The following is a 16,628-nucleotide window of genomic DNA, read 5'->3' as shown; positions in this document are numbered from 1 at the left end:
TTGGTGTAAAAAATTATATTGTACTAATCTAAGTCGAACATTTATTGTGTTTGTCATACTGTCAAGACAAAGTCTTGACCAATTTGTTTCATCAATATTAATATTCAGATCTGTTTCCCATTTTTGTTTTGACTAACGGATTCCTTGTTTAATTGTCTGTTTTTGAATCAAATTATACATACAAGAAATAATTTTTTTAATTTTCCCTTTTTGAATTAAAGTTTCAATTTCATTAGGTTTTGGCAAAAACATTGTTTGACCCAGCTTACCTTTTAAGTAAGCCCTTAATTGAAAGTAACAAAAGAAAGTGTTATTTGATATTTTATATTTATCCTTTAGTTGTTCAAATGTCATCAATATACCTCGCTCATAACAATCTCCTATAAATTTAATCCCTTTTTGGTACCAATTATATAAAAGTTGATTGTCCATTATAAAAGGAATAAGTCTGTTTTGGAACAACGGTCTCCTCGCTAATAAAGATTTCTGTATTTCATTATCAACATTTATCTTATTCCATAGATCAATCAAATGTATTAATATAGGAGATTCTTTCTTTTCCCGTATCCATTTAGATTCCCATTTATATATAAAATCTTCAGGTCTATTTTCTCCTATCTTGTCTAATTCTATTTTAATCCATGTTGGTTTTCGGTCATCGAAGAAAGATGCAATAAATCTAAGTTGATTTGCTTTATAATAATTCTTAAAGTTTGGAAGTTGTAACCCTCCTAACTCAAATTTACATGTCAATTTTTCCAATGATATTCTTGGCATTTTACCTTTCCAAAGAAATTTTCTCACACATTTATTTAACTCTTGAGAAAATTTCTGTGGCAATTGTATTGGTAATGTTTGAAACAAATACTGTAATCTAGGAAAAATGTTCATTTTTACAACATTGACTCTACCTACTAATGTTATTGGTAGTATCATCCATTTGTCAAAATCTTCTTGAATTTTTTTCAATAGTGGTAAATAATTAAATTTATATAAATTCTTTACATCATTATCAAGTCTTATACCTAAATACTTTATACCATTTACCGGCCATCTAAATTGGGTTGCTAACCGGCATTGACTATAGTCTCCTTTAGTAAGAGGTAAAATTTCACTTTTATCCCGATTTATTTTATAACCTGATACCTTCCCAGATTCATCCAATCTGGAAGATAATTTATGTAACGAATGTTGTGGGTTTGTTAAGTAAATCAAAACATCATCGGCAAAAAGATTAATTTTATATTCCTCCTGATTAATTCTAAAACCCATAATATCTGGATCAGTTCTGATTAGTTCTGCTAATGGCTCTATCGCCAGTACAAATAAAGCAGGTGATAATGGACAACCTTGTCTAGTTGACCTTTTTAACTGAAATGGTGTTGAAATTTGAGAGTTTGTCACTACTTTAGCCTTAGGGTTAGAATTTAAAATTTTAATCCAATTTATAAAAGATGTTCCTAACCCATATTTTTCTAATACTTTAAATAAAAAATCCCATTCTAATCTATCAAATGCTTTTTCTGCATCCAAGGCTACTACTATACTCTTCTCGTCCCTTTTTTGTGCCAAATGAATTATACTGAGTAGCCGAGTTACATTATCTGCCAATTGTCTATTTTTAATAAATCCTGTTTGATCCATATGTATTAATTTTGGTAAGTATTTAGATAATCTATTCGATAAAATTTTTGCTATTATTTTATAATCAGTATTCAATAAAGAAATAGGCCTGTATGATGTTGGTTTCATAGGGTCTCTGTCTTTTTTTGGCAATACTATTACAATCACTGTTGAAAAAGATTCTGGGAGTTTATCTGTTTTTTCTGTTTGATGCATTAACTCCATAAAAAGAGGAAATAATAAATCTTTAAACTTTTTATAAAATTCAGGTGGAAAACCATCTTCTCCTGGAGATTTATTACTTTGAAGTGATCCTAAAGCTTCTTCAACTTCTTTTAAAGTGAAAGGCATATCTAATCCCTTCTGTTCTTCCGAGTTCAATTTTGGAAGAGTTACTTGTGATAAAAACCTTTCTATCTCACTAACATCATTTTGTGATTCTGATTGATATAATTCAGAATAGAAACTTTAAAAAGTTTCATTTATTTCAAGAGGTTTATAAGATATTTTATTTGCACTTGTTCTAATTGCATTTATTGTTTTGGAAGCTTGTTCTGTTTTCAACTGCCAGGCAAGAATTTTATGTGCTCTCACCCCTAACTCATAATACCTTTGCTTAGTTCTTATAATTGCTTTTTCCATTCTATATGTCTGAAGCGTATTATATTGTAACTTCTTATTGACAAATTGCCTTCGTTTTTCTTCCGACATATATCTTTGAGATTCTTTTTCTAATTTTGTAATCTCTTTTTCCAATTGATCTAGTTCTGCCATATATTCTTTCTTAATTTTAGACGTATAACTTATTATCTGGCCCCTCAGATATGCTTTCATCGCATCCCATAATATAAATTTATCATCCACTGAATGAAAATTTGTATCCAAAAAAAATTGGATCTGCTTTTTCATAAAATCACAAAAATCTTGACATTTTAATAATGTTGAATTAAATCTCCATCTATAAGCCACTTCTTCCTTATCAGTCATTATTATTGTCATTAATAAAGGAGAATGATCTGACAATATTCTTGCTTTATATTCCACATTTTTCACTCTGTGTTGAATATGCATTGATAATAAGAAAAAATCTATCCTTGAGTAAGTTTTATGTCTATGAGAATAGAACGAATAGTCTCTTTCTTTAGGATTGATTCTTCTCCATATATCAATCAAATTTAAATCTTTCATCAATGATAAAGTTAGATTTACTACCTTCGATTTTATAACAGCCTTAGTTGATCTATCTAAGATTGGGTCCAAGCAAAAGTTAAAGTCTCCTCCAATCAATATTTTTTCATGTGCGTCCACCAAATTCAAAAAAGCTTCTTGTATGAATTTTGCATCATTTTCATTTGGTGCATAAATATTCATAAATGTCCATAATTCAGAGAAAAGTTGACAATGTATAATCACATATCTCCCCGCAGAATCGGTTATTACATTTTGTATTCTAATTGGTAACGTTTTATTGATCAAAATTGCTACTCCCCTCGCTTTTGAATTAAATGAAGCCGCAACAACACTACCCACCCAATCTCTCTTTAGTTTCTGATGTTCTGTTTCTGTTAAATGCGTTTCCTGTAATAAGGCTAAATCTATCTTCATTTTCTTAATATGTGTTAAGATTCTTTTTCTTTTCACTGGTCCATTAAGCCCATTAACATTAAAACTCAAAAAATTCAATAAATTAGTCATTATTCTTAACAAAGTTACTCCAATCTAAAACATTACTTATCTTCTCAACTCTCATAGTTCCTTGGGGAATCTCTTTGAACTTCACCATGTTGCTATGTGTTCCCCTCCCAACCCTCCAGGCAAAAAGAAAAAAAAAGATAGAAAAGATACAAAAAAAGAAAAAACAAAATATCCCCCCACTAATGTTGTGAATGAAAAGATACACAACACTACCACCCTCCATTTTGTGTAGCAATTGGTCAGTGCTTCTTCCAGCTCCCCCGCAACAAAGAAAATTATATATATATATATATATATATATATATATATATATAAACAAAATTAATGTTACTATTCCCAACTAGTATTCTTCAAATTTTAATCTTTCTTCCCCCCTCATATAATTAATAATATATTTATATATTCATCCGCCCAAAAATCCAACAAGTCCATTCTTAACCCAGTCTTCACCTTCAATCTATCTCGCTCCCCTGGATTTGTTCTTGTACCTGGTGAATATTTAGAGAATCTCGCACAAACTGCTCCGCTTTCTGGTAGTCATCAAAAAATCTTTTTTCTCCACCAGGCAAAAAAATCTTCAAGGTTGCAGGATAACGCAATATAAATTGATAACCTTGATCCCATAGGATTTTTTTCACTGGATTAAATTTCTTCCTTCTCTTCAAAAGTTCATAACTTATGTCAGGGTAGAAAAAAAACTTTGTTCCCTTGAATCATCAATGGCCCTTTTCTATTCTTGGCAGCTTGGGCAGCTGCCTGTAGAATCCTTTTCTTGTCTTGAAATCTTAAGAATTTTATTAAAATCGATCGTGGATATTGGTCATCTTGTGGTTTTGGTCTTAGAGCTCTATGTGCCCACTCAATTTCAATTGATCGAACCTCCTCTTTCATTTGCAAAACTTCCAGGATCCATCTTTGAAAAAATTCTACTGGATTTTCTCCCTCCATACCTTCTTTAAGACCAACAATTTTGATATTATTACATCTACTGAAATTTTCCAACATGTCCACTTTCTCCAAAAGTCGATTTCTTTCCGAGTTCCAGACAAGCAGATCATTTTCTGTTTTTTCCACTCTATCATTCATATGCCCCATTGCTCTTTCCATCTTCTGAAGTTTCTTATCCATTTTATCCTGTCTTTTCATAGCTTTATTATAGCACATCTTCATATCTCTAAGCTCTTCTCTTACTTTTCTTAGTTCAGCCGCTAATTGCAATAAAGCCTCTTTTATGTCTCCATCATCTCTTTTACTTCCAATCTCTTCCAGTTCTTCCTCTTCCTCTTCATCTGTATTCTCTGCGGAATCCAATTCTGACTCTGAGTCACTTTCAGTTGCAGTGGCTGTTGGTTCTTGTAGTTTGAGTTGTGTCGATTTGCGCATGTGCTCTTCTTTGCGCATGCGCATTTCCGGCATCTTCTTCCGAGAGACCGCTACCGCCGCCATTGCTCCCTGTTCTACGCCGGAGATAGAATGCATCTCCTCCGAAGGAGATCCAACCTGAGTCCAAGGCTCCATCGTTGCAGTAGGCCCTTTTTTCTTCCCATCTTGCGGCGGCTTCGCAACAACAAGACTTCTTCTGTTGCGGTTTACGAGGCATATCGTAAAGTAGTCTTGCAAAGTTTATAAATAGTTTTTGGAAAGTATTTATTAACTTTGTTTTGCTTAACCGGTACTTTGCTGATTTTTTACGGGGCAGCTGGATTTACACGTCTCAATCCCACGTCATCACGTGACGCCCCCCTGTCACATACTGTTGAACCTGAACATAGGGTTGCCAACTGTCCCATATTTGCCGGGACATCCCGTATATTGGGCTAGATTGGTTTGTCCCATACGGGACCGCCCGTGTCCTGTATTTCCCCTGCTAAGGTAGAGCGTTCCTATGAAACCTTTCATGCCGAAGTGGCGTAAAGCGAAGAAGCAATTACCATTAATTTATATGGGAAAAATTTTTGAGCGTTCCCAGACCCAAAAAATAACCTACCAAGTCGTACCAAATAACACATAAAACCTGAAATAACTCTAACATATAGTAAAAGCAGGAATGATATGATAAGAACACAGCCTATATAAAGCAGAAATAATGTATGTACAGTACAGTCGGGAAGATTAAGCCAAAACCGATTTGTGGAAAAATAATCGGCACGTACGCGCACGCGCAAGTCATATATGCAGACGTCACGCATGCGCACACAGGAGCCCGCGCAAGGCTTCATGGTCATGGTAGTCTTTCTGGGAGTAAACACAAGTATTTCATCAACACACACAAAAAATGCTGATGAACGCAGCAGGCCAGGCAGCATCTATAGGAAGAAATACAGTCGACGTTTCGGGCCGGGACTCTTCATCAGAATTTGACTGCTACTTTTGTCCCTTATTTGGGAGTGAGAATGTTGGCAACCCTAACTGCAAAAGACATGTTGAGGCGAGTTTAACACTATTTGAACACCCAACCCGCACTCGCCCCCCCCCCCCGCCCGGTCCACAAGAATATTGTCAATATTAAACCGGGTCCGCGGTGCAAAAAAGGTTGGGGACCCCTGCCCTATGTGACTCCCTCGTCCATTCGTTCGCCCCATCCCTTCCCACCAATCTCCCTCCTGGCACTTATCCTTGTAAGCGAAACAAGTGTTACACATTCCCTTACACTTCCTCCCTCACCACCATTCAGGGCTCCAGACAATCCTTCCAGGTGAGGTGACACTTCACCTGTGAGTCGGCTGGGGTGATATACTGTGTCCGGTGCTCCCGATGCAGCATTCTATATATTGGAAAGACCCGACGCAGGCTGGGAGACCGTTTCGCTGAACACCTACGCTCTGTCCGCCAGAGAAAGCAGGATCTCCCAGTGGCCACACATTTTAATTCCATGTCCCATTCCCATTCTGATATGTCTATCCACGGCCTCCTCTACTGTCAAGATGAAGCCACACTCAGGTTGGAGGAGCAACACCTTATATTCCATCTGAGTAGCCTCCAACCTGATGGCATGAACATTGACTTCTCTAACTTCCGTTAATGCCCCACCTCCTCTTCGTACCCCATCCCTTATTTATTTATTTATTTGTTTGTTTGTTTGTTCCCTTTTCCCTTTTTTTTCATATCTTTTTTCCTCCCTCTGTCTCTCACTATAACTCCTTGCCCATCCTCTGGGCTACCTCCCCTCCCCCTTTCTTTCTCCCTAGGCCTCCCGTCCCATGATCCTCTCCCTTCTCCAGCCTCGTATCCCTTTTGCCAATCAACTTTCCAGCTCTTAGCTCCATCCCTCTCCCTCCTGTCTTCTCCTATCATTTCAGATCTCCCCCTCCCACTTTCAAATCTCTTACTACCTCTTCCTTCAGTTAGTCCTGACGAAGGGTCTCGGCCCGAAACGCCGACTGTACCTCTTCCTAGAGACGCTGCCTGTCCTGCTGCGTTCACCAGCATTTTTTGTGTGTATTGTGTGAATTTTCAGCATCTGCAGACTTCCTCGTGTCTGCATTTATATAGCTCCTTAGAGCATAAGCACTACATGATGTCCCATTGCATCAGTGATGGTTAAAAATAAACACCCAGTCCCAGAGATAACAAAATGAATGCCCAAGACGAATTTGAAAGAGTAGATTTTAAAGTGTTTTTTAGAAGAAGAAACAGAGCCAGAAAAAGATCAGGAAAATCCACAGCTGGAAGAAGGTACTGCTGGTAATGTTGATGAAATTAAAACCAGGATAAGTAGCAGGAATGCAAGAGACTTGAAGGTATATATTGCTGTTATGAAGTTACACAGATAAAGAAGAATAAGAATATGGGAGGTTAAGCACAAGGTGAGAACTTCCAAATATTGAAATTGCCAAATATGGGAGTTAAATTAGAGCACAGATAATGATGAATGGAATTAGAAATGATTTAACACATGGACTGTCAAATTTGTATGGTGCAAAAGATGAGTCAAAAAGAATAGTTAAAAACTAGAGGCATCAAAAGGCTTGAGAGATTCAGCAGGAGATAAGCAGAGGAAACTTATCTGGCATTTAACAGAAACAATAGACTAGTAGCAACCACATCCTTCTTCATACATCTATCGAATAAACAGATGCTGGGGTAGAAACTTAAATGAAAAAAGTGCTAGACTGGACACTTTTCATTTCTCCCTCAGTAAAATCGTCGATACTTTGGCTTGCCTTATCTTTATGGTTGGCATCTGTTTCTGCATTTTTTCCTTTTCCTTGATGGTCGGGGTCTTTTCCAGTACTTTTTAAGTTGATAATGTGCACCTCTTGAGGGAGACCTGCAGTTCCTCCACTTGCACAGCCTGATGAGACAGTAAAGCTCTCCAGCAATGTCTTCACTGGGTGGGATTCATCAACTGGTGCAAGTACACAATCATTTCTTGCCAAAGGACCTGCAGATAATAAAACATAAAATCAAAGCTTACTGGAAAAATAACTCCAAAAAACTTGATCATTTCTAATTGTAAGTAGCTAACTGGTCCACTTGCAAGACTTAGAAACAGACTTAGTCCATTTCCTGACAGGTTAAAATACTGGAATAAATCATGACTTTCTGCTCACATAGCTGTACAGAATAAGCAGGTGATACACTGGCCCAAAGAGTAAAAATAACTTTTAATTATTTGCATGATTTGTTTTAGTTTGCACATCGTTTGTTTGTCAGTCTTCGTTATTTTCAGTTTTCCATAAATTCTATTGCATTTCTTTATTTTCCTGCAAATGCTTGCAAGAAAACAAATTTCAATGTAGTATATGGGGACATATTTGTACTTTGATAATAAACTTACCTTGAACAGTGTAACTAAAGTCCAACGATCAATAAAGTTATCAATACACATTTTTACAGATTAAAGGCACCAATTCTAAAGAGCCACTTAGAAAACTTAATGCGTTCTTTAAATTTAAAGAAATAGTTTCAAAACATTCAAATAACTTACTTAGTACTGAAATACTACAATTCAAAATTTGTCAGCATGAGCTGAACGGGTTTATCCAGACACTGAACACTAACTTAGGATCTGAATATTTGTATTTCTACAAAAGTAAAACAAAATCCAAAAGTAATTAAAACTAAGGAATCAATTACTATAAATTAAATTTCCATTTCTGTGCCCTGTGCTTAAAGTCAAAGTTACCCCTACAACTTCTGTATCTATTTAATCGAGATATAATGAGAGAACTGACAATAAGTTAATAACTTCATATTCTTTGTTTTGCAACAATTAAAATTGCAATATGCATTTTACACTGTGCTTTTATCACCCACTAGATCTGATGTCAAAGAATTAAACTTACTGCAATAGAAACCATTCATCTAAGACGAAATAAGCTGAAATGAGTGTTTTGTTTTCAGAGAAAGAGAAATGAAATTGTTAACTTTCAAACTACTTGTTAAATCCATATGTGGATGGAACATTCATTAATCACAACCATTTTTTTCCCCAGCAATCTGCTCATTTGCCAAGTTGGCAGGGTATTTTTAGAGACACGAACAGGAGTTTTATTTCATGACATAAGTTGATATTAGTATTTTGTCCTTCTTGACAACACCTTCAAGCCAAAAGGCACAAATTAAACAACTAAGTGTGCCAGACGGTTGAAATTTGAAATGGCAATGAGACATAGCACTCATGATTGAAAAACACTACCTATACTTTTTGATTAATGGTATTTTTCTTCAGTGGTGATCTGTTGTCCTGCACATCTTGGAAAATTACCTCAGTTTTACAACTGAGAAAGCTCTTAAACATGTCCAACATTTCCCCAACTCACAGACAAGGCCTCCAGCAACCACCGATTGTTTTGCAGGTCATAAACTGAATGAATAACTTCAAGCTGTTGATAAATACAATAAATGCACAGCATTGCTAGAATATTCCACACAGCAAGGAAAGAAAAAAACTTTCATGATTTTTAGTGTATATGTGAAAAAAAAGGAGAATAAGCCCAAGCAATTCTGAGATTCTGTGCTTGGTTATATGATCCAAGTTTAGAGCTTTGACCCAGCAAAACCCATATATTACTTTATCTTTAAATGCAGAAGAGATTCATACATATGTTGCCTGGGATTCAACTACGAGGGAGAGGGAGAGGGAGAGGGAGAGGGAGAGGGAGAGGGAGAGGGAGAGGGAGAGGGAGAGGGAGAGGGAGAGGGAGAGGGAGAGGGAGAGGGAGAGGGAGAGGGAGAGGGAGAGGGAGAGGGAGAGGGAGAGGGAGAGGGAGAGGGAGAGGGAGAGGGAGAGGGAGAGGGAGAGGGAGAGGGAGAGGGAGAGGGAGAGGGAGAGGGAGAGGGAGAGGGAGAGGGAGAGGGAGAGGGAGAGGGAGAGGGAGAGGGAGAGGGAGAGGGAGAGGGAGAGGGAGAGGGAGAGGGAGAGGGAGAGGGAGAGAGAGAGAGAGAGAGAGAATAGGTTGGATTTGTTTTCCTTGGAGAGAGAAAAGGAGGAGGAACTTGACTGAAGTATACAAAATTATGAGGGGTAGGTAATAAGAAATATATCTCTTTAGCAGAGAGAGCACAAGTTTAAAGCAAACCTCCTGATTTACAACATACAATAGAGCACAGTATAGACCTTTCAGAAGGTCATAGCTGAAAAATAAGGGTCCATACAAGGAATCAATGCAATATTCAGTGAAGAAAAAGTTGAACAGGAGAACAAAAGAAAGACAAACCAGATTCAGGTCTTTCATATGTTAACTGGTGCAAGTAATAGATTGGAAGGCAAGAATAGTTCCAGGTATAAGAAATGTTATTTACTGGACTGATTTTAGGAATGAGTGATTTCAGCTGCAGGGCTCGGCAGAAAAAGCTTGAACATCCTCCATGCAGCAAAGATAGTACAGAGCATATCTTATAGAGGTGTGTAAGGTTCTTTCAGATTTAAATTTAGTAAACTCTTCTCAAAAGTAGATGGTTTAAAGATGAGAAAACAGAATTAAAATGAAGGGCAATAAACTTAAGAGGAGATGTGAGGAAAAATATTTTTATTAACTAGAAACAACCATGGTCTTCTTGAAAGACAGTAATTTGCAAGGATAGTAGAAGATGAAAACAGGAAAGAATAGGACTTACTAGGTTCCACTGCAAAAGAAAAGTCCAGAATTGATAGGTCAAATGATTTTCTTCGGTGCCCAAAGATTCTATAACTTTGTGATTCAACACTGGTGATTAATTCAGCCTTAAATTCAGATAATGTTGTTGGATATTTCCTGCTGGGTAGGGAACTTGCTTATAATATCCTCTTCATTCTAGAACAGAGGTTCCTAACTTGGGATTCATGAACCCCTTCCTTAATAGTATTGGACCAACGCATAAAAAAGGTTGGGAACCCCTGTTCTAGAGCAAGGACAGGAGATACAAATCTAATTGATATTATGTGAATTTATTCCATTAAAAATAAACCTGGATAAAAAATCTTGTTGAAAATAAACTGAATGGCATCACACTAAGTCAGAGTCAGAGATGTACAGCATAGAAAGAAACACCTGGGCCTACACATCTATGGAGAGACAAATAAAATAGTTTATACTTGAAAATTATCTATCCAATTAGGTTGGGGAAAGCAGTATGAAAGGCACCCAAAATGGTATTGAGTATTGGAACTACTGAATGAATGGATTAGACATCCCACTGTTCTATTTAATATGTAGGATAAAGGGCATGAAGGGGAGAAATTAGTTTTGCATAAAACTTTGATTACTTTAAAAGCAACAAGAAGACTCATGACTGCACACAGCTTTCTCATAATAAGGAAGGGAACTGATGTACTGAATAGTCTTTCTTCTTCACTGGTAACCTAGGCCAGAGTTTTTTAAAAATTTAAATAATTTAAACAATAATATACTTATACCAAAAATATTGCCTTTGTCCCAAACACCCTCATTCTGTTTCCAGATACAAACAATCTAACAAGCAGCTTTACCACAAGTCTGGTGGGATTGATGTCCAGGTCAAAAAGCATTTAGATTTCATCCCTCCCCTACTATTACTTTACACTTACAATTCAAATCCACATAGAAAGATTGCTCTTCTAAAGATAATGAAATAAATATGAAGTTCCTGCCACTGCCTGTAAGGAGCTTGTAAGTTCTCCCCGTGTCTGTGTTGGCTTTCTCCAAGTGGTCTGATTTCCTCACACAGTCCAAAGATGTATGGGTTGATAAATTAATTGGTCATTGTAAATTGTCCCGTGTTTAGGTTAGTGTTAAATTGGGGGATTGCCAGGCAACATGGCTCAAAGGACCGGAAGGGCCTACTTCGCACAGGGTGTCAATAAATGAAAATAAATAAATTCATCTACTTGCTAATTGTTCTTGCTTTCTCACATATCTCGAAGTTCAATCCACTGCAAGATCTATAAATAAAAAACAATTAAAACAAAGCAAATGTAGACCTGAATGTAAGAAGTGAGTATGAGAAAATTTGAAATGGATAGTTCAAGATTCTTTAATGGTCATTTCTAGTACACAAGTGTAAAGGAGAATGAAATAATTGTTACTCCGGATCTGATGCAGCACAAAATAAAAACACAATAAGATAAAGAACACAATAATAAAAAACACAACAGATGTAAATACATAACGTAACGTAGAAATGTAGACTTATTGTATGTCCATAAAGTGATGCTAGGCACAAGAGTGTCTGTACATAAGGTGACTGACAGGAAATGATAAAATAGTGGGTTGAGGGTGTGGACGGGTGGGTTAGTGGCAGGAGATGTTGACCAGCCTTACTGCCTGGGGAAAGTAACTGTTTTGGAGTCTGACAGTCCTGGCGTGGATGGTATTTCAACACTAACAACAAAAGGTTTTAAAAATATGTACATATATTCAAGGTGGATGAAGTTAAGACTCCAATGGATAAGATGGTAATAGTAGACTTGTTAAATGAACACTTTGTTTCGCCCTTCTCATGTGAAAATAAATGCAAAGTACCACTGGTATAAAAGAACACCAAAGCGAGTGAAGAACAGAAATACAATCAATGTACTCTTTTTTGTTTTACTCACATTAATTGAGATAATAACAGAATTTAGGATAAACAGATCTCCAGAGAATCTAATAAACTCTGGAGAGAAACTAAGAGAAATAGCTGCGGTAATTAACCGTCACTGTCAACATGCAACTAGATTCCTGAATAATACCACTGGATTGGAAAACCGTGTATTACTCCACTACTTTAGAAAGAAAGAGGGAGAAACATGGTAATTACAGATCAATCAGTTTGATATCATTTGACGTTAATGAGCATTTCAACAAATTCTATTTGATCAAAGAACCAGCAAAGACTTCTGACTAATCTCTTTTCAACTTCTAAAGAAATTGCTAGCATGGTACAAAGTGAATTTCTCCTGATCTTGCAAATGTCATTAAGTAGGTTTGCACATAAGAGATAAATAACACAAATCAAAAACTGAGTAACTGAAGATATCCTTGGGACATATATTGGGAATAGATCAGGACCCAAAAGAGAGAGAGAAAGCATTTATTCCAAGATTTGCAAAAAATGAGAGAAACCAAAAAACAAGGCTAGCAGAGAATTGCTCCACATTTCATTACAGGTCATAATTTAGAAGAATTTAATCTTTTAGTCACAGAAAGAATTAGAGCTACACTATTAAGCAGTGAAACCAAGCAGCACTTTCCCAAAAGATAGCAATAATCTGGAAAATCCTTCCACATAAGATGCTGTTTTAATTGAAATCTCAAGCTAAAAATCAACAAATTTCCATTCACTAAAAAATCATGGAATATGGCTCTTCATAGTTAAACAATATAGCTGACTTCAAGGCTCAATTAGGTTCCATTTCCTGTCTTTTCATGTTCCTGCACCTGTCACACTTACCCCTCCAGCATGAATGTTTCCAAAGCTCAATCCAGCTTCTTAAATAAAAGGTTTGCAATTACTAGACATGCCTAGTCCTGTCAAGTTTTTCTCCTCTTCACATAAAATGCTTTACAGACTTAGTTAGGACTGCCCCAACTTGTCTATAAGACAAGTGTGAAAGCTGAGAGATTGAAAGTCAATTAGAATTCAATAATTTAGTGTTATGGTTACCAAGCCACAATACTTTAAACAAGTTACCAATACATTATCATTAGCAAGGGTTTGCACAACATAATGCATCTTGAATTAAAAACTAAATTTAATAGGATTATAAACAAATGCTATCACAAGAACACAAAGACGAGTCAATAATTAACATGATTTACAAGACCATACTTTTATTAAAATTCTTCATGCAACATGAAAAAGTGTACAAATACAAACAGCTGTGAAATGATGCAATAACATTTGATTATCAAAGTAGAAAACAAACGAAAAGCAGCTAGGTAACCTTACTCTGTTTTGCATTCAACTAGTGAAAACTTTTATCATCAGGCAGAGTTCAAAATTTGCTATGGCAACTGTTCAGCTTTGTTTATCTGAAAAGTTCATTCACTTCACAGTATCGGCCTCTCGAGGAGAATAATAGCTCCCAGTTCTGAGCATAATAAAATCAGATTCAACTCTTTTTCAAATATTGAGTACTTCAAAGGGCAAAGAACCAATTACCTTCAAAAAGACATGTCTTGACATTCAGTAATACATATTAATTTCCAGAAAACAGCATATGCAGTTCATTTTCAGTCAAAGGTAAGGTTTCAGACATTACCGCTACCCAAACTATGAACTAGAAGCTGTATCAAGTTAGAGGCAACTCAAGTGTAACGGGAAGTTTGTTTATGCAGGAAATTTTGATAATATGAAAACAAATTTCAGTGTATTCGTAAGTCTGGAGCTGGCAGCAACCCACTGGCATTGAGGCAGCAGACATTCCCATCTCTTAGGCCAGCACAATATGACCCGCCACGATTGTATTGGCACTACTGTTCACCTTTTATGATTTGTGATATTTCATACTCAGGATACTAGCATTTCAAGTCACTCCTTTTGAGGTCCTCAGTAAATACAATCTTTTAAAGCTGGCCATGCACAATAAAGAAAATCATTCAGAGTCATTGGATCATTACTTCAGGGTGTGCAGGGAATGGTTAACAGTGCATTGGGTACTTCAAATTGTTTTACGTTGCTGAAGTCCAAGCTGCCCTCTCTACAACGAAAAAAATAATACATGTAACAATGGTCCCAAACAGGAAGGATCTGGCCCACTGCTCAGAATTAGTGATGATTCTCAGCACTTGGGAGGTGTCCAGAGTTAGAATTAAACAGCAACAAGGCCTCTGGTAAGGCTCTCGATGCCTGGCTCAGAATCAGGACTTCATCTGCTGTCAAAACTCATTTTCAAATATCTCTGAGAAGAGTTAAATAGAAAATATCAAACTTCATAAAATAAACATTTTAAACTATTTACAGATGAATAAAATCATTAAGGCAAAACTTAAAGAGAACCACTTTCACTGTTTTCCAGGCTGAAGATTCCCAATTAAATTAATAGGACAGTGATGTCCTTAGGGGAAATAGAAGTCGTCAGAGGGCATTCACAATTCTTGGCGGGGGGGGGGGGGGTGTAAGCAGTACCCTAACTCGAGGCACAAGACCTGACCAACCATGTCAACTTGCTGCTGCCGTCATCATCTGATAGGCATTCCCAGTCTGTGTTAATTTTAAAATTTCAATTTAGCCATTAATGATGGATAAATACCAGTCTGAAGGCAGTGAAGCCTTGAATTCTAATCCTGCTAAGAAACAGAAACTACAGAAAGTACATCAACACAATGTTACATACCTGGTGTATAGTTTTATTCCATTCCCGTAAGATCAGCAATGCCCCATCTATTATTTGTAATACTGTACTGTCTAATGAAGCCATGAAACCATCAAGATTACAGGAACACTTCCGTAAAAGACATCCTGAGAAGTCTACTATGGTATGTCTCAGTTCCAGAAGATAAAAGAAACATTTGAAAAGCATTGCACATTCCAGTCATTTGCCAAGAAAGCCAAGAATGACCTTGACGGTGGTCTCATTGCTTCTTATAACATTTCCAAAATGATAGCAAAGTGTGGAAAATCTCACACAATTGGTGAAAGATTAATAATGCCTGCTGTATCAGAAGTGCTCACTGCTGTTACCACTGTTCTCAAAATGGATACCACCATTTTAAAATCAATTCCTCTAAGTAATAACTCTGTAGTTTGTCGTATTGATGAAATGAATGAAGACATTAAGAATCAACAATGCACAGAGATCAAAAAACATAATTTGGGATATAACTAGGTGAGTCAACTGTGCAAGACAATCAAAAATGGAAGCGTTTATGAAGAGATTCTACTTTGTAAGAAGTTAAAATCAAGTATTAATGGAGAATCAATCTACGGCAAGCTCAAAATCTATATAGAGGATAAATGTATTCTGATTAGGAACATGATTTCTTCTGCAACAGATGGAGCTCCATATATGACAGATTGCCATGCTGGTTTAGTGGCATTTATGAAAAAAGAAATTCCAAGTCTGTTTGCAATCCATTGTACAATTCATTGTCAACATCTCGCAGCCAAAAACGGCAGCCAGCAACTTTCTTTCAAGCATGACTCCTGTAATATCTGCTATCAACAAAATTAAAGCTTATCCATTAAATAGCAAAATATTTTTCCAGTTATGCCAAGACAACGATGAAGAGTTTGAACGTTTGCTTTTTCACACTGAAGTGCGTGGGTGTCAAAAGTGTAGCAGCATAAAATGTTTCTTTAATCTTTTTGACACTGTGGCTGAATTTATGCTCAAAGTCAACAAGAGCTTGGGAAATAAGATTGAACTTTATGTGGAGATGTGCCATACCTAGCCAAACTGTGAGACAAAATGAACATTCTAATATGAAACTGCAGGGTGAGAATTTCAATTAAATCCAGGCAAAAAGTGCATTGTCCACATTTATAAGAAAATTGTAAATATGTAAGCAAAACATTGGGAGAAGAACGTTCTCAGTTTCCCTACACGGAAAGTATGTTACTGTCTTTCACAGATGGTGATTTGCAAGAATACTACTTACACCTGCAGTCACTGAAGGATTTTCAGAATCGATTCATGGATTTGATTAACCCATTTCTTTGCAAGGTGGAAGAACAGGAAGAAAGCTTGCAAGAAGAAATTATTGAAATTCAGAAAGAAGCAGCAAAAATGCTTTTCATAAATGTTGGCTTTTGTGGTATGTTACTGCACTGTCATAAAAAGTTTCTTGGTCTTTGGAGAAGAGTCAAACTGCTCTTCATTGCATTTCCATCCTCCTACCTTGTTAAAAGAGGCTTCAGTGCAGTCCCAAAAAACAGAAACTGCTTGGACATTGTTACTTGTGGGGACTTAAGGCTTTTGCTGTCAC

The 16,628-nt window shown here is 36.5% G+C and overlaps 1 protein-coding gene across 3 annotated transcripts in view; it reads right to left on the bottom strand.

Annotated features, from left to right (window-relative positions):
• tgfbr3 (transforming growth factor, beta receptor III) overlaps positions 1-16,628 on the bottom strand; it is a 165,064-nt gene that overhangs the window by 118,653 nt on the left and 29,783 nt on the right. For all 3 annotated transcript variants that reach the window (XM_063064667.1, XM_063064666.1, XM_063064668.1), the window contains exon 3: positions 7,482-7,702. In XM_063064667.1, the coding sequence (XP_062920737.1) occupies positions 7,482-7,702 (221 nt within the window). The remainder of the gene's footprint in view (positions 1-7,481; positions 7,703-16,628) is intronic.

This window comes from Mobula hypostoma, chromosome 12, assembly GCF_963921235.1.
Source record: "Mobula hypostoma chromosome 12, sMobHyp1.1, whole genome shotgun sequence".
NCBI lineage: Eukaryota > Metazoa > Chordata > Chondrichthyes > Myliobatiformes > Myliobatidae > Mobula > Mobula hypostoma.
This window is presented reverse-complemented; position numbering and strand designations above follow the sequence as displayed.